Source organism: Carya illinoinensis, chromosome 9 (assembly GCF_018687715.1).
Source record: "Carya illinoinensis cultivar Pawnee chromosome 9, C.illinoinensisPawnee_v1, whole genome shotgun sequence".
NCBI lineage: Eukaryota > Viridiplantae > Streptophyta > Magnoliopsida > Fagales > Juglandaceae > Carya > Carya illinoinensis.
The window spans coordinates 40,712,714-40,735,216 of record NC_056760.1 but is presented as its reverse complement, the minus strand read 5'-3'; the positions used below and the strand labels follow the sequence as shown (position 1 = coordinate 40,735,216).

General features: G+C 34.3%; 1 protein-coding gene and 1 pseudogene across 1 annotated transcript; both read right to left on the bottom strand.

Moving 5' to 3' along the window:
- The window catches only part of LOC122277106, a 28,373-nt pseudogene extending 24,698 nt beyond the window's left edge, over positions 1–3,675 (bottom strand).
- Positions 3,676–7,143: 3,468 nt separating this feature from the next.
- LOC122275213 (laccase-7) lies at positions 7,144–10,311 on the bottom strand. Its single transcript, XM_043084196.1, has 6 exons — positions 9,932–10,311; positions 9,535–9,686; positions 8,857–9,101; positions 8,641–8,769; positions 7,567–8,526; positions 7,144–7,452 (listed from the first exon to the last, which is right to left on the bottom strand). Exons 1-6 carry the CDS (start codon positions 10,028–10,030, stop codon positions 7,322–7,324), a joined length of 1,716 nt encoding a protein of 571 aa, XP_042940130.1. The 5' UTR covers positions 10,031–10,311; the 3' UTR covers positions 7,144–7,321.
- Between the last annotated feature and the right edge of the window lie 12,192 nt (positions 10,312–22,503).

Here is a 22,503-nt window from a genome sequence, read left to right as displayed (position 1 = left end):
CACCATACCGATGAGTCCGGAATGATCCAAATAGTTTGCCACCACTATTTGATCATCGCGATGGAACTCCAACTGGCTACGATCAAACCCACAACTGATCTGCAACACGTGGACGGTTCAGATCGAATGTACCGATGGCGAATCTCAACATTCCCACCGTACCGATGAGTCCGGAATGATCCAAGTAGTTTGCCACCACTATTTGATCATCGCGATGGAACTCCAACTGGCTACGATCAAGCCCACAACTGATCTGCAACACGTGGACGGTTCAGATCGACAGTACCGATGGCGAATCTCCACATTCCCACCGTACGGATGAGTCCGGAATGATCCAAATAGTTTGCCACCACTATTTGATCATCGCGATGGAACTCCAACTGGCTACGATCAAGCCCACAACTGATCTGCAACACCTCGACAGTTCAGATCGACAGTACCGATGGCGAATCTCGACATTCCCACCGTACGGATGAGTCCGGAATGATCCAAATAGTTGGAAAGCACTATTTGATCGTTGAAATCGGACTCCGGATGGCTTAGATCTAGCCCAACAAATATCTGAAAATCGGACGGTCCAAATCTCTCTGGCACGTGTACCACACGCGCCGCAGTAGGGCGTCTGAGGCGCGTCTGGCGCGTGTACCACACGCGCCAGAGTACTCCGAGTGCGCGTGGGGGCGCGTGAGCGCGTGCACTGCACGCATCTTCAACCCCCAGCCGCGCGTGAGGGCGCGTGGACGCGTGTCCCTCACGCGTCTTCTTCATCTGCCGCGCGTGGGGGCGCGTGAGGCCGTGTGTTCCACGCGTCTTCTTCCTCCAGCCGCGCGTGGGGCGCGTGGCACGTGTATCCCACTTCGTCTTCTTCCTCCAGTGCGACTGAGGCGCGTGCATCGCACTCTCCGACTTCCAGGGGCGCGTACGGGCTCCTCCGACATCCGTTTTAGACGCCGTTTGCGGCTACGGATTCGTCTTGATGAGAGGAACATTGTGGTGTGATCAAAAGTTGATTTTGATCAACTGTAATTTTCTGGATAGCACGAACCGAAGCTCTGATACCATTTGTTGCGCTTCCGGCCGCCCAGAAATCACACCCACAATAGATAGAGACAATATTTAAGTGGTTCGGCAACTGCCTATGTCCACTGAAGCGGAAATTCGATTTTTCACTATGTTTGTACAATTTTACAAACACTCACACCATCTCTCTATCTCTCTCAAATGGCCTCCGTTCTGGGTTTCCCCAGAACCCATTTTCGCTCCCTGCCCTCTGCCTGATCTCTCACCTCAGTGAGGATGAGTTTTCTACAACTGAGCTCTCTCCTATTTATAGGGGAGAGCAGCCTACAATTTACAATTTCGGTGGAGGGATTTACGGAAGAAATGGAGGTGCCTAACAATGCCAAATTTGAGAACGGTGCACACTTGGGTTGATTTCAACACGTGTTCCTAATTATGTTGTATCTGAATATACACCGCTTTTATATTTCCTGGGCCCCTTGTACAAGTTATATATGTATATAATGTGAAAAATAGACAAAGTCAGAATCTTCTTTTTGAAGCAAGAATTACAACTTGAACCGTATAATAATAATAATGGTAAAAACATGATATGATCGATCTCATGTATTGAAAATATTCTATTGATCTTATATTATGAGAGTGCATGTCGTATATATAGGCGGATTGTGCATGCATCGTTCCATGCTTGGGGGATTATATTCAGAAATTAAGAGCCCTGCTTCCGGGTTTGAATGTTGTGAATTTTCTCATGTCTATCGGGAGGGTAATCAAGTAGCGCACATGCTGGCTCGGAATGTTTCTAGGATTGATACTACTGTTATTTGGTGGGATTGTATTCTAGACTGCATTTCGCAAGCCGTATGGCTTGATGAGTGTCTGTAATTATTATTTTCTTGATTTAATGATAATTTTGTGTTTATCCAAAAAAAAAAAAGGATACTATATCTACTTTTGAGTTCTAGCTCGATGATCGGGTGCCCTTGATGATCCTCAATATGGTCTAATTAATTAAAGTTTCCTGTTTAATTGGGTTCATTAGTAACGCATAGCTAGCTAGCATTTAATTTCTCTGATAATTATATATGGTTTTTAAATATGTAAAGCAATAATCTTATCATCTAGTAGACTAGTTGTAGTAGTTCATAACAGTTTGAAAGAAAACAATTAAGTTAGTTTGGATTTATATATATATGATTCGTATATTCTAGATCTCTTGTATTAATTTATAATGTCATAATGATGGAATATTATTCAAAGTAACGAGCAGATTATATCAGAATTAGAAGTACTATATATGAAGATCACAAGAAATCATTGACTGATTATTAATTTATTATATTTGATTTTCGATCTTTCCTACGACATTCTGAATTGGATTAACATTGTTATTCTAATTCCAAGAGTAGTCAACCGTGGTATATATCATGGGCAACACCAAAAATATAGTAATAATATAGGATTTTATGATGAAAGACAGCCTGTTATATTGAAAGTTACAGATTTATTATGGAAGACAGCATGTGCTTTTATTTTTCGGGATTTGCAACGATCAAGGAAACTGACATGATCATCCGATCCTTAAAAACAAAAAAAAAAACAAAGGTACTGCCAATTATACGTCTCAACGTTGACAAAACACAAGATGATAGAAAAGAATTGTTAAAATGAAGCTGTTTTGCCAACTCAATGGTGGACAAATCCATCCATACCATTTTCAGGAGTGATTTCCAAGCATATACATACACACACATATAGATAATGTGTACACGCTAAGAAAAGTGGTCCCCATACTTTCGGAAGCGCTAGCTCACTTCAAATTGCCTGGATCTTTGGGGGGGTTTTGGGTTGGGGGTTGTGGCGGGGAACTGCCGATATATTTTCCTCAATATGGCAGTAAAGCCCCAAACTATCAAGAAGAAGCCGTGACGAGTGAAGGTGCTGTATAAACCTAGCTAGCTTAGTGTGGCGTTTGCCCTTTGGATTTTGGCCGCACTAATAGATTGCTTTCGTGTGTCTCACGTGTGTGTGTTTGTATCCATTTTCGGGAAAAAAAAAAAAAAATTAGGTTACCGATCGATCGTTTTCACTTTTGCATTATTACAATTATCTTGATTTTTTATTTTGTTTTTGTAATCAAGTAAATTTCGTTTCATCAAGTCAACTATGTATATAAGTACGTATAAGTAGTGTGTATAATATCTAGGAAATCCAACTCTCGAAAGTGTACATCTTAATTTATAGATCGAGCCCCGCTTCTAAGAGGTCGGGCTGTTATTTGATGTATAGCAACCCTCTTTTTACCTGCTACCACGTCAGAAATCACACAATAATCTCAACAGTCTTGACCACATAGAATAGCATCATTTGGAAGAGACCTTTTACCCACGAGCCCCTCCCTTTTATCTCTTCAGTTAGAAATTCATCTGCTCGCTACCCCTCCCTTGCATCTCTTCCATCTCTTTACAATGCCGCCCAAGTTCAAAGTCAGTTCATTGCCACCATCTCAGTCCGACGCCAACCTTCCATTGCTTACCTTGATGTTTCCCACCATCTCACCCACACGGATTTCACACCACCATCGACTACATAGATTTCTTCCACCACTAGTTCCTCTTGCACTCTCAGCACCTTCGCATCCCTCTTGCACGGCATCGTCCCCTTCACATTGTTTCAACCCCTTCGTCCCCTCTTGCATCGCTCTCGCACAGCTGCCCCTTCACTTCGTAGGACTATACGTTTTTTAGCAATGTTGAATGTCATGGCAAGAAACATAACACGTTACACATACTAGCACGATGATGAATATTGCTCTTGACTATTCGAGTGAAGTAAAATTAGGAAAGAGAGAATTTGGCAAATTCGATTTTAGAATCTTGGAAAATAAGAATAACATTAACGGAATACACCCATTAAAGTCTGTGAGAAAAAGAAGACATTTAAATCCCATGGCAGATTATAGCTCATCGAAGATATAAATTGAATGATCGATCTCTTCAATACATCTTGAGAACGAGGGGTAGTAACCAGGAAGTGAACCATAAATTTGCAAAATTGGGAAAAAAAATTGAAAAGAGAAAGGTAAAAGATCCCATGCGCTGAAAGAGAATGATCCACAAACCATCAATCAAAGGGAAAAGAATTTGAATCAACTGATGGTTGGCTAGCGAAGGTTGAGAGGGAGCTCGAAGAGTTTTTGCCAAAAAGCGTAGGAGACTGTCCAGATGATTTCTCACCGATAAAGGTTCTAAGAGGTGGGCAAGAGAGAGATTGGGAACAAGGTGGGCTTGGTTCTGGTGGGATGTAATGGGTAGATAAAAACCAGATTCACAGGTGTTTTGTGAGAAAGGGTAGGAAAGTAAATTTAAAATCTAATGTTGTTCATCTAGATTATAGTTATGGTGGGATGCCTATGTGTAACTTAAATATTGGTGGGCTGTTAATTCTAGAAAGATAGATGGACCGGTTTTAAGATTCTCTCTAATTTATTTGTACTTAAATTGAAATGCAAACTCAAAGAACAAAGCAAATTAAGGTCTTAGATTAACTGATCACCGAATATTTGTCCAAGCTAGCTTGTATTTCGTGATCCCTTAATTACTAACCAAGCTAGTTTGTGTAAAATGGGAAATTACATGCAGGACATGATGTTAGTGCGTGCATGCATGCATATGTGTATATATGATCTATAATGATTAATATTCTTCAGTGTACCCATGCATTTCCTTAGAATATGATCCTCTATGTATGAAACTGTCAACGACGTACTTGAATATTAATTTAAAAGTTCTAAAATTGTTGGATGTTAAACTTTTAACCATCTAGAACGTACAAAATTATTCAATAAACACTTGGATTAATAACACAATAATTAGGGATCCAAATTTAATCACAAACAAATTATTATACGTGTCGGATATTTTGTTTGCTCCAAATTTAATAGTTATTCTATTATAATAAATAATTATATTTTAATTAAATCATTATGCAAGGTGCACTCCGAGACTAACGCATCGAGAACCATGTCCTAATATATATATATATATAAGCAATGTTACATACAATCGTGGAATTGCAAACGCCGCGCAAACGCTTTGAAAAAGAGTGGGGTCTACAATTAAAAGTTAATTTTTTTTTCATGTGGGTCCAATATTAATTTATTTTTTTCAAAACGACTACATGCCGCTTACACAATCACGATTGCAAATATCATTTCTCTATATATATATATATATATATACACACACTGCTTACATAATTACCATTACAAACATCATTTCTATATATATATATATATACACACACATACAGATGATGGGAAGTGATCATCTTTGTTGGGAACCTAGCAAGTAGTAGTGGGCTGGGCTTTGAACCGGCCTAATTGGCATATATGTTGCATGCGATTACCTAGAACCTCAAAATTCTGAAACTAGTTTACTTTCACTGACCGCAACAGGAAGTAACGATTGATTCATGTTACTTAGGTACCCAACCTCAATATTCTAGATCGAGGTCAATTAGTTTATTTAGGAAATTGAAGATAAGTTAGTCCCTCAAGTTTTGGATTTGGGCAACATGCAGTCAAATATTCCAGCCTTAAATTTCAGAGAATTTTCTGTCTTCGAGTACTTAATTTTATCCCATTGTCGGAATTTATGAGGAAAAAAAAAAGGGACGGCAAAAATATGGTATTATATGTTGTACGTGACTTTCTGTTCAGGTAAAATCCCCACATGATCCCAAATATTTTCCTTAATTGGTTAGTTTTTACGGATAATTTATAAGAAATAAAGACGTTAGAATCATCTAAAATAAAGAAAAAATAATTCTGATGTTCAATTCAAAATTATTGAATCCAATAATGTCGAAAACTACTTCTAAATGATAAATGAAATATTATTATAAAAAGAAAAAAATAACTAAAAATAGAAATCTAAAAGGAAAATAGTGGATTTTGACTTTAAAAAAGATGCATATCAAGTATAGTTGGGTGACCACAATATGCGCGTCAAAAAGAGTTTTTCGAATTTGTATCATATATATGTACGGTTCTGATACTCATAGTCAAAGTTGTGGATAAAATATCAAAATGAACTCAAAACTGTCACAATTATTAATTAGAAAAAGATTATAGTTTCTCTATATTTACCTTGATATGTCAATTCATGGTATTTCAGTACCATCAATATATAATCAGACAATTCAGTATCATCTAACTCAAATCTTCCTACATCACTTAGTGCCAATAATATATAGCAATAAAAAGTTTTACAAATCCGCTAGATTGCTAAGATGTTTTTATGTGCCTGAAAAACCACACCTAAAAAGAAAAAAACGAAAATATATATTCTATACGTACTTCTTTACCGAAAGTTCATGTCCATCTCTGATTAGATTTATGGCTGATCAATTAGAGCTGGCAATATATAGGATTTGAAAATGATGCATTGACCGGATACAGCACTGTTACCGATTGATGTTTTATTTTATTTTATTATATTTTTATTTAATTATTAAAAAAATATTTTTAAATGAATTTTTCAACTTTTTATTTATTTTTTAATGTTTAAGAACATAAAAAATATATAAAAAAATGATGACAAAATTAAAAAAAAAAACTATTTAACCTTATTGGTGACCACTCTCGTGTTGGGTGGGTGTAACACCACTTTATAATCATAAAATTTATTTTATAAAAATAAATTTATAAATTAATATGATTTTATATGATAAGTTTGATCTAAAAATATATTTATAATTTAATTTATCATATTAAATTACGTCATTTTATAGATTTACTTTTGAATAAATATAGTCTTTGGAGCTAAAATATATTTTATTTTTTTCAATTATGATTCTCAACTACTTAATTAATTAACTTTGCAGCTCACGATCTTCACGTTGCATGTTGTTGAGCTAGATGTTGATGTTACAATTATATTTGCATTACTTAAGCTGTTTTTTAATTTGTGAAACTAGTAATAAAAGAATGGTGAAAAGAATCAACTACGTACTCATCACGATCTGCATGCCACCCTGTTTTACATATGCTCTATCTTTGTTAATCCTTTGAATTAAATAAATTGACCAAAGCGGATCGAGACAAATTACAGACAATTGATATAATATAAAAAAGAAAAATAAGTGTGCATGAAAGTGCACATTTTTTATAAAGTGAGTTTTATTTTTTTCAAAACAGAAATACATTAATTGAATAAAACAATTAATAGTAATGAATACTAATTAATGATCCAACAGTACAGTAGTCTTAGAGCTTTATTAATGATCTAACTCAAGCTAGCTAGCATTGCGGTAGATCGGCTGGTGGTGGAGGCAGCGTAGTCGATGGAGTTGGTCCATTCTCAACCTCGAAACCCATAGCCAGTCCCCACGGCAAGTGCACGTCCAGATGGCAATGTGCCAGCCATACACCTGCGCATATATACAAGATCTAATTACCAACGAATTTGATAATTATAAAACAAAATGAGAATAACAATGAAATCAAATAGTTCTAATCATTTTTATCGAAAGATTAGTACAAACCTGGATTATTTGCTTCGAATCTAATGACCGCCCATCCACCAACAGGAACACCGATGGTGTTACGTATTTGTGGATCATCGAAGTTGAACTTTTTGGGGTCATTAATGGGGTCATAATTCCCAAATCCTTGAGCCAAAATATGGAAATTGAACCCATGAAGGTGTATAGGATGATTTTCCACCGCAACAAACGCTGTGTTTTGCAAAACCATCTCCACCGTTGAATTGTACTTCAATTTCTTAACTTTTGTTGCCTTTGGTGCGAATATCAACGATTGATCTAAGCTGATGTTGGGATTTGTGTAGTCAAACTTCACCGGAGGGTTGCTCGGAAAGTCTTTGGTGTAGATCCCACTCACATCGAAGAAGAATGCTTGAAGCATGGACGCGGACCTATTGCTGGGGAACACAAACGATACGTTGTTCATGCTCGCAGAGAGTCGCTGCTCGAGGGGACCTCCACACGTGCCGTTCCCTTCACACGGTGCGAGATTGATCCCAAAGCTCACGAACATGTGCTCGTCCACTTGACGTGGCACGGGGACCCAGTGGGGCCCGCCGGCGAGTCCTGTAAGGTTGGTGAAGAACTTGTGTGCCGTGGGCGTGTCGTTGAAGGCCGGTAGGGTCGGCATCAACGGGGCAGCTGACGTTGGTGCGCCCTCATAGACGATGATTCCCCTGGTGGTCGTGTTGTCGAAAGTCAAGCCTGCAGCGCTTGCGTACGGACTTGCAGCCATGTAGTAAGACCCAACGGGCTGGTTCGCCTGGACAAGAACGTCGGTGGTCTGTCCCGGGGCAACGATAACGACGTCAGTGACGTAATGTTTCGTGTAAGAGGCATCTATGGCGACAACTGTCATATTGTGATTTGCTATCTTGAAGAAGAGCTGGTTATTGAGTGCAGCATTGATTATACGTAGCATGTAGGTCTTTCCTTGCACCACCGTACGTTTATATATTGCTGTTTAAAACAGAAGAATTAACTAAATTTCAATTAAACAAAATGTAATTAATTATTGACATGCATGCATATGTCATGCATGGTGCATGGTCTACATGATGAGTTTCTACTTACAATTTTGGGAACATTGGTAAAGATCGCCGGGCTTTCCATTGATTGTGTAAGCGTCGGAATTGGCCGGACCAGCGCCGGTAGCAAGTCCCTCGTTCTCAACGTCGACGACATTTGCATTCCACCACTCTCCTACAACAACAGAATTTTGGCTGCACTGTTAAACATCTTTGTACTTGCAAATAAAGCTAGAAGACGGAGAATTATGTAAGTAGGTACCCAATAAGATGGGAAATTCCTTGTGCGGTTTAGGGAAAGGGTACGATCGACCGGATCTGGGGTGGATGATGAGTGCGCCATGAACTGTTGCACGGAGCCAAGATGAGTGAGCATGCCACCAAAGGGTCCCCTCCTGTCCGGTGATCTTGAATTTGTATGTGTAACTATTTCCAGGACGTATTGGGCACTGAGTTACATATTCTGGCCCGTCTGCCCAGCCACTCAGTAACTGAAACACACCATGCCTGCAAGTACAAACCGATTAAGTTCATTTTATCGTAATTGTGGTTCGACAATCCCTTTCCGAAGTAGATTGCTTGTTGCAGAAGATATATATATATGCATATAAAATGTAAACCATATATGTAACTAATGATAAATATTGAGATTTAGAGCTTCGTTTGAATTAAACATGCAATTGACCCAAGTACAGTGAAGTTTCACACACCAAGAAAACATGATGTAATCATCAAGGGTTAATTTACCGGCTAATGATGCGAAGTACTTTTGAAGAATTGGGATTTGTGAAGAAAATGCTTTCGTGTTTTATTTTCAAAGTCATGATGTTAGAGACACGAAATTAATTAATGTGCATTATTTTCAAAGCAATTAGAGACACGAAATTAATGTGCATTATTTTCAATTTTGTATTGCTTCTCATGATCAAGGATCACTTACCAATGAATAGTAATATTATAGGGTGATTTATTGAATACGTGGACGACAAGGATATCCCCCTCTCGAACCCGTATTGTCGGGCCAGGGAGGCTTCCATTCACTGCAGTAATAACTTGCTCATTGCACAGCCGCCGGACGGTGAGGTTTTGAACCTGAAACCAAGTGAATAATTAACAAGTCTGTCATGCATGCATGTTTGAATACAATAAATTAGAAAGAAAGAAAAAAGAGAGATTGGAATTAACTTAAGTAAAATGGGAACTTAAAAAAGCTTGCACTCGTCAATTACTTAATCCAAATCTTTGATAAATGCAGAAATTAACGAAGTACTTTAGAGAAAATCAAATAAATAAATAAAACAGAGTAAATTAGGAATTAAGCAAAAGTACTTAATTACATTGAATGAATGCTCCACTATAGCTGCGGAAGCCATTGAGGATGATAGAAGAGCTACCAAAGTGCATGCTAGCAAAACCGCTAAACGTGCCATGTTCATGAAGAGAGAAAAAGGTTTAGCGCTTGCTATATATAGATGTATGATCAATAGATCAAAGACCTATATATGGCAGAAGTGTTTTTGGTTGTTCTGAGAACGTGTGCAAATATAGTACTATGAATGAGATTGTATTAACTGGGTTCTGCGATATCCCAAAGATCATAGGATCTCAGAATCGAACTAAATATTTATAGACAAAAGGCTGGCCTGAATTAAGCTGATCATCTCATGACACGATTGCGTGAATATTTGGGCAAAAGGTTCCATGGCTTTTGACAAGGTAAGGCTTTTGAATTGAGATATCATTTTCGAGATATATCAGTAGAAACTTCGTCATTGAGCTAATCTCCTAAAGTCGGCCACCCAAAAATCCATAAAGAAAGTAGTTAGCTAGATTATAAAAGTCAGATCGAGAAATTGGATGTTTGAGGGAGCAGGTAGTAGTATTTTGACTACTTTATTATTAATACTTGTGATTAGTATGGTCCATCCAATTGTGGCATTATTTTAGTCCGACGTGTCATTTTGCCGATCTAGATCAGAAAAGGTGAAGGGCGGTGAAATTTCTACGTACGTACCAATTTATTGTTCGCTGAGAATTTTGTTTCGTTGAAAGTACGCGCGATATGGTAGATGAAGAATAAGTTTCTTTATAACTACTCCAGTTTTGAAGAGACCAATTAAAAAGAGAACGTCCTCGTGTACTGTTTGAATCATGAAGAATAAGTTAGTTTATAACTACTCCAGTTTTGAAGAGACCAATTAAAAAGAAAACGTCCTCGTGTACTGTTTGAATCATGTCTTGACTATTTCGAATTTGAATATCATGTAATTCCAATTTCTATGGGTCGGTTTAATTAGCAATTTAACGGGACGGGATGAATTATTGTGTATATATTAATATGCAGTTGTATTTATAATTAGATTTTTTTATATAATAACTCAAGAAAAAATATAATTATAAGTATAATTGTACATTAATATGTACATCAATCTATTGTGATTGGTTAAAAAGTAGATTTTATTGAAAATAATATTAATTTAAATTTTGAATATAAAAAAATCAATAGTAATACACAAATTAATACGCGACTTTACTTGTACGTAATAAAACTCGTAAACCAATCCATGAGCTTGATCGAGTCATTCATTATTCGTGTAGTTTTAAGGTTTGAACTGATCATATATATGTTAAGGTTTGAACTGATCATATATATGTAGCAGGTATATATACAAGTTAGGTGTAAGTCTGAATATTCGACCAAAAAATAGGATTATTCGCATGAAAGGCATTAACAATCGGGTTGAATTCAAGCTGGCCGGATGCGCCTCAATGCGTTTGGTATCTTAACTTTATGTTTAATAAATATGTAAATATATATATATATATATCTATATATATATATATATATATACAAATATTGCAAAGCATTAAGTATATATATTAATCTTTGTGTCGTATCCCATCATCCCACCATGCTTCATCATGTGCAAAAAAACATATATATGATGACCTTATCTCAAGAGACAGGAAAATTTGATCGATGTTTCTGAGCTAGCTGTTCGATTCGGCGTTGATGGCATGAGTATTCAAAGACGAACAATGTTATATACAGTTTTTATTTAGAAAATGCAATGCAAACATAAATAATTTTATATTTAAAAATATTTAAAATTATTAAAATATTTATCTTAAAATGATATTTTTTCTTTTTAAATAAAAGATTTGTATATACAACCTTCAAATAAAGACTACAAATAGAGTTTTTCCTAAAAGCCTGCCTCGACAAGGAAATTAAGCTGGTATAAGAATGACGATGGATAGTAAGGAAAAATTCTATTTATGCAGCCTGTACTACACATTTATTTTTATTTTTTATTATTTTATATCCCATATGGCAATACTTTATTGGTAACTTAATTAGATATTGGAATGTTGCACATATTAGGCGCGGCCCCAGCCAAGTCATCAAAGTACGTACTTTCAACGAGCACGTCGTTTTGATGATCATGCTAGCTAGCTATGCCTAGTACTGCGAATCAATGTTGTGGAATCTTATAAACCAGTTGCATATGTTCACCTTCCAAAACAATAATTAGAAATTTATTTTGGATTTTAATTAAGAAAATATTTCCTTAATTCCTTGTATTGGCAGTACTACTGTTTCCAATTTCGAATTCCTGTTTTTCTATGTATTTAAAAATTACGGTACGTCACTAATTAATATGATTTAATTAATTAATCCGTTAGTTGACGTAATTTGAATATTTAGTTGGTTTGAATTCAGATATTAGATGAGATTAAATAAAATATTTTATAAATTTTTTAATATTATTATTATTTTAGAATTTAAAAAAATTAAATTATTTATTATATTTTATATAAAAATTTACAAAAATTATAATGATGAAACGTCTTCTTAATCCAAACTAGGCCTAATCAATTTGCATATCTTAAAGTCCTTTCCCTCATGTATTAATTCTTTCAGGCATCCAGCATCAACAAATTATTAATTAGCTAGCTAGGATTATTGCTTTTTAAAATTATTTAGGCTAATAATAAGTGATCAGTAACTCAAAATTTTTTGAGGGCTAGGGAAATTATGAATTATATTTCTGTGGCAATGGACCATGCTTGTATATTGAATACGATGTCCGTTGACAACTCCCATCATGTTAACTGATCTATACTGGTTGATCATTTACAATGTTTGAATATCCCCATAATTGATATATAAACAAATATAATAATAATAAAAATAAAAAGGAAAGATTACTCCACACACAAATTAAGATGTGTACGATTCCCCATTTTATTGTATGTGCAATAATTATTTGATTTGATGGCCGGGAGTTGAAAATCGACTCTTGAAGTACTGTAGAGATAACGATTGATTTTCTTCCTACCTATTTCAAATAGAAATACAACGAAAAATAAAAGGTCGATAAGTGACATGATGCAACTCCGGAGTATTATACGTACGATCAATTATAAAATAAAATATATTAATTATACAGTACTGATCATTTTCTGTAAGATTATTATTTGTCTAAAAAATTTAAGTGGAAAGAAAGAGTTCAACTTTTTTTTTTTTTTTTTGAAATAAAAGAAAGAGTTCAACTTAATTATTTATAACCTTAGCATTCTCATGATCTTTTGTTTCATTATATTGTCTATCTTTGCATTCTGTCAATTAATTGGAGCTGGCAAGCTGATCTGATATATATCTATATAATCTTCGCCCACCGGCCAATAGCAAAATGAATTCTGGCTTTGACCATTTTTTAAAAAAAGAAGAGAAGGAGGCACGTTTCGTCGATCGATCGTTTGTACGTATATTAAACATAGATGGAGAATATATTTGGAGATTGCTCCGTCTGGAATATCTGACCAATTCAATTTAAATTTGAATTGAGTTTATCTGAGTTGAGTTAAAATTTAAAAATAGTCTAATATTTAAATATATAATTCACAAATTATTAAATTTTATTAAGCTCAGTTTCTCTTTACATGTAGAAATTACGATATTTTTCAAATCAACACATTTTTACGAACGAGACCCATAATATTTTTCAACTTCTTAGAAATATATCTAAACTCATATTAACTTACAAACACATATTAGGTAGCTTTCATAAAATTCATTTCACCATCTCAATTTATTATTATTCATAAAAAATTTAACTCATTTCAACATCCAAACGCAACCTAAGTATTAGCAAGTTATACGAATTTGAAAATTGCGTCGTCCCCAAGTTCGTTATCCTCGATTAATCTAAAGAATTATTCGCAGCTTGTTCCGAACTGAGAAGATACGTTTTGGAGTTGTCCTGGTCGTTATTCGTTAGGTAGCCGTTGACAATTAAGAATGGATGCATGAGCTGGTCACTTGCGCCTAATTAAGTTGCCTTGGCAATGAAGAAAAGTTGTTGATCATCATGCATGTATTAATTTCTAGCTAGCTAGCTATTTCCGATTTAATAATTTATAACCATATATATATGGTAAATGCACCATGTGCAATATTAATATCAAAGTAAATAGTTGATTTCAATACTTCAACTAATTCATGGACTTTAGGATATATATATATAGTTATAATTTATGTGATCAATGTTTGAACTTCGAACAATGAGGTTCAAATTAATTAGTTGAAATGATTCCAAAAGTTTTTTTTATTAAATATATATGCAAAGATCGATGCATATTCAGCATAAACTTCGTTACAATTAGTTGATCATGTCCGGCCATCATTTATGTAAATATATATATTATATTAATATATATACAGGAAAATCTGAATGATTAGTTACGTAGAGGGATCCTGTTCAACGCGGGTTGCTAGCTGCATTGTCATTAATTGTAATAAATTTTGAGGGTTTGAATTAATATTGTCTGAGTGATCAGAAGTTTCTAATGACTTTTGCTAAATTCCATACATGCATGCATGCTAGCGTGCTGCTTCCGATCGATCGAAGACAAAAAACCTGGTAGCTAGCACGCGGCTTTAGCCAGCAGTAGTTTCTAATAAGGATAATGCTTTATTCATAGAAGGTGATCACGATTGTACTTTTTATTTTTTTTAATATATGTTTTTTTAATTAGTGATTAAAAAATTGTTTTTAAATGATGTTATGATTTTTGTTTATTTTTAAAAAATATTTAAATATATTAAAAAAATACATATAAAAAATGAAAAAAAAAATTGTTTTACCTTTTCGGTGACGTTTCTATGTAGACGTAGCATCGTCCTTCTAATAATAAGAAAACAGCCTCCGATCCTCAGACTGTTCAAAATTAACCTTGTATACATTAATTATATATAAAAAAAGAAGAAACTAGTAATAATTTGGAAAGTGGGTCCATCGATCATATATGTATGTAGCCTAATTGGTCAATGTGAGGAAAAAGGTATCGTCTATGAATATATACAATCATACATATACGTATATATATATATATTTATATAGATATATATAATTCAGAAGTGGTGAACCACTTAATTAGTTAATTATTCTGTGAGGTGATCTACTACTGATGATGATGATGATGATCTGTATCGACATTTTTATTACATTTTTCTATTTTGATCACTGATCCGTGCAAGCATTTCATCATGACTACACATGATCTCAAGATGTGGATACCTGAATTAATATATATATAATTGGTTAATTCTATATAAGAAACTCTGTTTGAATATCAAAATATATATATTAGTAATATTCAGATCTTGGGATAGAGACGGAAAACATTAAAGAAAAATTTATTAGTTGGACGGATAGGCCATATTATATATATATATATATATATATGTTCCTTGCGTGGTCAACTTAATTAATGGCAAATGGCATTACTGTCGTTGAAGGAAGCTGCGACAGCCAAATTAAAAGATCATCATGAACTCGATTATATATATTTATATATATAGCTTCTTAATTAATTAATTAATTAATGTAAGAGAAATTTGGATTAAATTTTGTCGCTTTCTCCTTAAATAAATTAAGTTTTGAGTGGCTGGCTGCCTGGTGATATATAGGTTGGTGGATTACCGATTCATTACAAATCCACACACGGCAAAGACCTCCGGCCTCCCTCTGGAAGATGCACGAAAATCGAGGAACTGGTCTACTGCTGTTTATTAAAGACCTTAACTCCATCGATCGTGGGTACATACGAGTAAAGAATTGATCAAGATGAGGATGATGATGATGATGATGTAGCTGATTCGTCCCAATAATTCGTAATGGTTTTTCATTTGTTTACTTAAACTCAACCAAAAGAAAAGTCCATTTCTGTGAAACCATGGACATTGGACTTTATTAATTGTGGTAGCTTTATGTGCAGGTTTGCGCGTGAGACTCTTTACTTTTTTGTCTTGATGACCACCGACAATTAGAAGTTCCTAAGGCCTGATCTAGAGAGAGAGAGAGAGAGAGATTTTGCCTGGATATAAGCAATCGGTCGAAATTTCCTTCAAAATTCTTTTGAAATAGTGTAATAAGATAAAATATTGGCGAACACTACAACAAACGGTACTGGCTTTTTCCGTGAGGGTCATTCGAAACTATGTGATAAAAAACTTTTTTTCACTAATTTTGTCGGTGATATAATTTATGAGTAATAATAATTTATCTATCAAGATATTATTTGGCGAGAAAAATACACTTTTTCCCATGACTAATTATTGTGACAATATCTATTTTCCTCCGTGACAAATTTCGTTGCCAATTAGACTTTTGTGGTGACAAATATAGCCAACAGTCCGAAGCCAAGAAACATTTTGTCGCACATTTGATGGTATAAAGTTTTTCCCCACTTCCTAAGTCGTGACTAATGTTACTTTTGGGATGATTACGTTGGGTGACAATTGAGTTTTATTGAGCTCTATATTTGTCAAACAAACTTACTATGCACCAATTTGTATTATTGGAAATACATATTTCCCGTGATACCTTATCGTAGCCAAACTCCTTTATTCATGTATTGTGGTCGTGACAAAAGAAATGGTTGATATCCATCGTGTTAACAATAACTTTTATGCTAATGATTTGGTGTGGTGGCCATTAGTCAATTCCATGAGGGTCATTGGTCGAAACAAGTGGAGATTATGTGAGAAAAAACCTTTTTTCACCAAATTTGTTGGTGACACGCTTGTGGCATATTGTGATAAAACTTGTTTCCTCACCAACCAGACACTATATAACAGTTTGTTTTCACCAATGACAACTAGTAGAAATGCAACCTGTTAAACTCACATATATCCTAACAGAGAATCCAAATATCTGCTGAAGATCAAAACCTCAAAATAAAGTGTACCAAAATTGACTTCCATAATGACCTTTTATACGTAAATAACCACCATCTGATATATAAATCTACCAACATTCATTGCAACAATATTATATATACAAATCTACCAACATATATATTAACTAAATAGTAGTTCAAGGCCATGAAACCTACAAGATGTTTGCAACTCAAATTCAAGTACATGAGGGAATTATAAATTCCCTCTCCAATAGCATGAATCTGATCATTAACAAAGTTAATTTGAGAAGAAAAGAACGGTATTACCTTTCCACTTGATATATACATATAGTTTTAGAGTGTGCATGAAGTCCCGAGTACTCCATTTGAAAAAAATGAAAAAATCTAGAATTTATATAAAAAAATTTATTTTAATAGTTTCAAAAGAAATGTGATAGATATACATACTCTATAACTATATCTAACATTATTTATATATCTATAATAGTGTAGATATGCATGCTATACACACATACATGAACTTCTTCGTAGAAAGTTGAAAGTGATCTGAATTAACTTGATGATCTTGTCTAAGAATGTAAAATTAATACTCTGTTCATGAGGAAGCATGAGTACTACTTTGATCGAGTTGGATGCTTCAAAGTTAAAAGAAGGATCATAAATCATCTTTATTTAAAATGTACAACGAGAATTACAACTTCAAAAATGAAGAATATTTAGTAATTATATCCTAAATTAATAGGCTCATTATGTATGTAGGAAACATGCAAAAGGCTTCCTTAGCTTTTATGTTACAACCTAATCAATTAGTCACTTTATTTCTAAATGAGACATTATTTGAACAAGCCCTAAATGGATAAGTCTCTTGCAAGCTTTTGTTAAAAGTGGATTTCACCTTTAAAAAAGTGTAAAAAGAAATATTTTTTATTAGTGAAACTTACTTTTTACAAAAGTCCTTGTATAAAATTTATCTGTTTGAAATTTATTTCTAACATTACTCTTTCTTAATACGACAAAGATAAGAGTGAACTATTCAAGAGATTGTAACAGGCCTAAATGGGTAATGATAAACTTACTAATCTATTACCATCTATTTATCACTCTTAATGTATTTGAAATTTTTATTTTTTTAGTATTTTCTTTTAAGTATTTTTTTAACAACCTTAATCATTAAGAAAAAATTTAAAAAATATATATATAATTTCACTAATAGTTACTTTTTTAACTATTAAAAATAATAAAAATTAAAAAAATAAAATAAATAAGAAAAAAATTATAAGAAGATAATAAATCTATCATTATCCGGCCTAAATATCAAAAATATTTGTTGTCTCTTTATATCGTAACGGTAAGATTCTTTGGGCCTAAAATGGAAAAAAAAAAATTGGATTTTATGAAGTGCCCAATGCCGTTAGGGGTTAGAGGGCCCATCACCCTACGAAATTTTTGGGGGAAAAGGTTTTTGAAGGCCCAAATTTCTAATTCTCCTCCTCCTATAAAATTCTTATATGGCCCATAGAGTGGGATGAAATTTATCCAAATTAGGTGTGGGCTGGTGGGCTTCAATCATTAGGGTAAAGAAATAACCATGTACTCAAGAACGGTATCTTTTATTGTGTATTGTTTAACTCATTTTCTAATCATTGCACTTGCAAAATACTTACTGTGATTGGACCTGTGTCCCCGTTCGCAGCCCAAATCTACTTACACCCGTACGATATTTCAATACCTTAAATGGCAAAAAAATAAAAATACTGCGCAATCCAAACACTCTCCGAGAACACTTCGCTTGACAGCTCCAGACCTTGTTCCAAAGGCTTGGAAATTGAATATGATGTAGTTGTGGGTAATGATATTTAGTTCACTGCTGATTTATCACCCGTCCTACGTGGACTCTTTTTTTTTTTCATTTCTCCCGCCTTCTCCGAATGCCAACCTCTCCCTCCTCCTGTTTTGTGTCAATTAACTTGTGTCCCTTCGTTATCTTCAAGTTTCATTTTGAGTTTGAAATTCAAAAGCAAAAAAAACATTAGACGACTTTTCTCCTTCACTCCATCGCAAACCACCCAAACGGCTTTTCTCCTCCGCAAGATTATGACATCTTTTCTCCTCCGCTCCTCCTCTCATACCATGGAAACAATGTTCTCCTTCGCTCCTTCCATCGCAAAACAACTAGGCCGATACCCAGAGCCCGCCTTCTCTCCCGTCATGGGAACAACGTTCTCCTTCGCTCCCGTGAACCAAGTAGGCCAAACGATACCCTAAGTCGAGCCTCCTCTCCCGCCGTGGGAATAACGGCGTCGTTGAAGGTGAGATACCCATCCCCTATACCCATTTAGGTTAGTCCTGAAAGAGTTAAATGCCGGAGAATATGCCCTCATTTCCATGATTCTGTAGTTTCTGAATTAATGTGGTAATGCACATTATATTGCTTTTCATACGCTATTCACAATGATCGTTATTCTCTATGCAACTGTTTTATTTTGTTAGCTCAGCTGGTTTTGTACTTTCTTGCAAGATTCATAACCTTTTTAGTGTTACAAAATAACGAGAGCCTCTCTTTTTATGTCAGATGATGCATATAGAGAGATAATGTAATCTCTACAAAGCTAAGTTTCAAAAGATGGAGTTTGGTTCAAGTGAGTTCAAAATATAAAATGGATGTCTCAATTTTACGTTGTCGTCCAGAGCCACTAGCCCCAATTCCTATTTCTTTAAAACAATGGTAGAATTGTTTATTAAATTGGAAGTTAATCTAAATATCATTTTGCAAATATACAGAATAGTTATGCCGTGTTAGAGCATCCACATCCAGTTTTTTATAAAGTTCTCTATAATTTAACTCAAAATCACATTCCTTCAAATTTATCTCTAAATTTTATTCATTTTCTAAAAATCTCCTGCATCGTATTTACCGTCCCTATTTTTATTCTATTAAATAATATTTATTTATTCTTTTTTATTACTTTTTTTTCTCTCTTCCATTTACAATCTTAACTACTAACTCTTTTGTCTTATTATTTTCTTTTCAAATTTTACTTTATACTAAATATTTATACGATTTTGACTTTCAGATACAATATTATTTTTCAAACTGAAATTCGTATTATAAAAATAGTAATTTTTTTTTAATATGTGCATTTTCTAATGTGATACACAATTTTTTTTATTTAGTACTATTTATCAGCTTCTCTAATCGTAATACCTAGTCACGTATTGATGATAAATTTTTTTGTCATTTCTGTAATGGTAATATTTTTTATCATTTCTCCAATGGTAACATTTTTTGTCTTTTCTTAAACGGTAATTTTTTTTGTCTTCTCTCAAACGGTAATATTTTTTATCATATATGTAACGATAACTTTTTCCTCTATAAATATGCATATTGTTAGCATTCATATTCTTACAAACTCAAGTCTCATTTGATCTATAGAACCAAAATTCAATAGTCTATCATGATCTCCCACTCCCTTGATCAAATGGTTTGTACTTTCTTTCGCAAATTGTTGACATACGTATTTTCTGAAAATGATAGCGATATTGGGATTAATGACGACGTCGATGGACAGTCATCGAGGCATCGTAGCAATCACCAACATTATAAGTTTATTCGGCATGATCATATTCAGGGGCACGAGCACCTATTTCGCAATTATTTCTCAGAAAATCCAATATATCCGTCGAATCTATTTCGAATGAGATTTCAGATGAGCCGTCCTCTATTTCTTCGTATTCTAAATGAGATAGAGTCTTACGAGTCGTACTTCAACCAGAGAAAAAATAATGTTAAAAGACTCAGTTTATCTGTTATGTAAAAGATAACCGCAGTACTTAGAATGCTAACATATGTGGTTACTGGAGAGTTATAGACGAATACATACGCATTACCTTGTGGACGATATTTATCCCAAGTGGTGAACTTTTGTGAAGACGATTCCATCACCACGAGGGAATAAGAAGAAAAATTTTGTGAAAGTACAAGAATCCGCAAGAAAAGATTTGCTATCATTCGTGGACCTTCCTGAATGTTCAAAGTGAAAGAACTAACAAATATAATGAAAGCATGTGTTATTTTATATAATATGATCATTAAAGATAGCGTGATGATAGTGAGGATTCGAACATTGAGTATGATCAACTTAATGATGAATTCCCGGAACTCTCATGCAATCATACAACCAAGCTTACGGACTTCATCCAGCGTCATCATCATATTAGAGACAACTCGACACATCATCAGTTTTAAGTAGATCTAATTGAACATCAATGGCTTTTATATTCCCAACATTAGGCATGTCGCATTAGTATGGTATTTCCTTTATGTTAGCAGTGACTATATTTGATTTAATCTCCAATTCATTTGTATTTCCTTCATGTTAGTAGTGATTATGTTTTTTTTTTTCTCTGTTGCATTTGTATGTCATTTATGTTAGTAGTGACTAGATTAATGGTAATCAAATTTTATTTCGTATTTCCTTCATGTTAATAGCAACCATATTAGAGGTAATTTGTAATTATTTTTGAAATTCATATGGGCTATTTCCTTGCTTAAAAATATCAATTTACACCACAAAGCATTGAAATACAAAGGTTTAGTGAATCCATATACTCATCTATCATTGTTCGAAACATATTAAATAAATAAATAAACTATTTACAAAAATAGAAATCAATCCAAATCTGGGCTACTTTCACGTCTCGCCATAATTTTCCTTTGTAGTTGCTAGAAATAGAACTGTTGCATTTCTGGCATGGCACTCACATTCATCATTATAATGCGTTGATCTGCTTCTTTCTTCACGAGCTCTACTTTCTGCGCCTCTAACCTCAGTCTTTCATCCTCTTGACAGATTTTATTTAACTCTTTTTTATGATCAATTATTATATTCTTGGCCTCAAACCTCATTCATTCATCCTCAAAATGTAATTCTTTTCCCTCTTTCTTTTTGTCATACTCTATCTTTTTAGCCTTAAAGTGATAAAATTATTTCTCCTGAGCGCGTGACTCATCTAAAAGAGTATACTTCATTTTCCTGAGTTGGAAATTTAACTCTGCTTGCCTGTCTTGGGCCTTTTGTTTTCCTTTCTTAGGTTTCCTACCCATTGGTCGGTCCAATTCGATAACTTCATCCTCCATCACATTATCTACCTCAAAATCAAAAACTGAATCAACCGTCGAGCCAGAACATCGAGTTGGGGTTGAGGACAGGGACATCGTCTTCCTTCGCTTTGGATCCTCCTTTGTGACGCACCAAATCCACTTAGGTTGGTCGTTCAACAGGTGTCAACAATGCTTGAACTGGAAGGGGTGTTTTTCTAGTGATTGGTACATAATTTTAGCCTCGTCAAACTTGCATGTAAACAACAAAAAAATTCATGTTAAACCAATGTAGGAAAAAGTAAATTTTTCGTAAAACAAGTAAGAGTATGGAAATTCTACCTTGTCTTGCTCAGTCATGCCACTTTGATTCAACATTTCAACTTGGGTTAGTTTCATACAAAATTTGCTTGTGGCATTTTGAATAACCGACTACTGATGTATTAAAAACTTTATTGTTTGCTCATTTGTGATTTCTTTAAATTGCTGGAAGCACTCAAATATTTTTTTCTCAAAGTTGGAAGTGTCTTTGATCTGTTCCATGAACAGTATCGCTACAATTTAGCCATGCGGAGACAATTAACTTATCTTATTTGAGGGTGA

Excerpts from the sequence above, each read along its gene's own strand:
- LOC122275213 (XM_043084196.1), bottom strand. The coding sequence starts at position 10,030 with ATGAACATGGCACGTTTAGCGGTTTTGCTAGCATGCACTTTGGTAGCT. Across the intron at positions 9,687-9,931 it reads TAGTGGAGCATTCATTCAAT|GTTCAAAACCTCACCGTCCG; the intron begins GTAATTAAGTAC and ends ACTTGGTTTCAG. Across the intron at positions 8,770-8,856 it reads GGAATTTCCCATCTTATTGG|GAGAGTGGTGGAATGCAAAT; the intron begins GTACCTACTTAC and ends CTGTTGTTGTAG.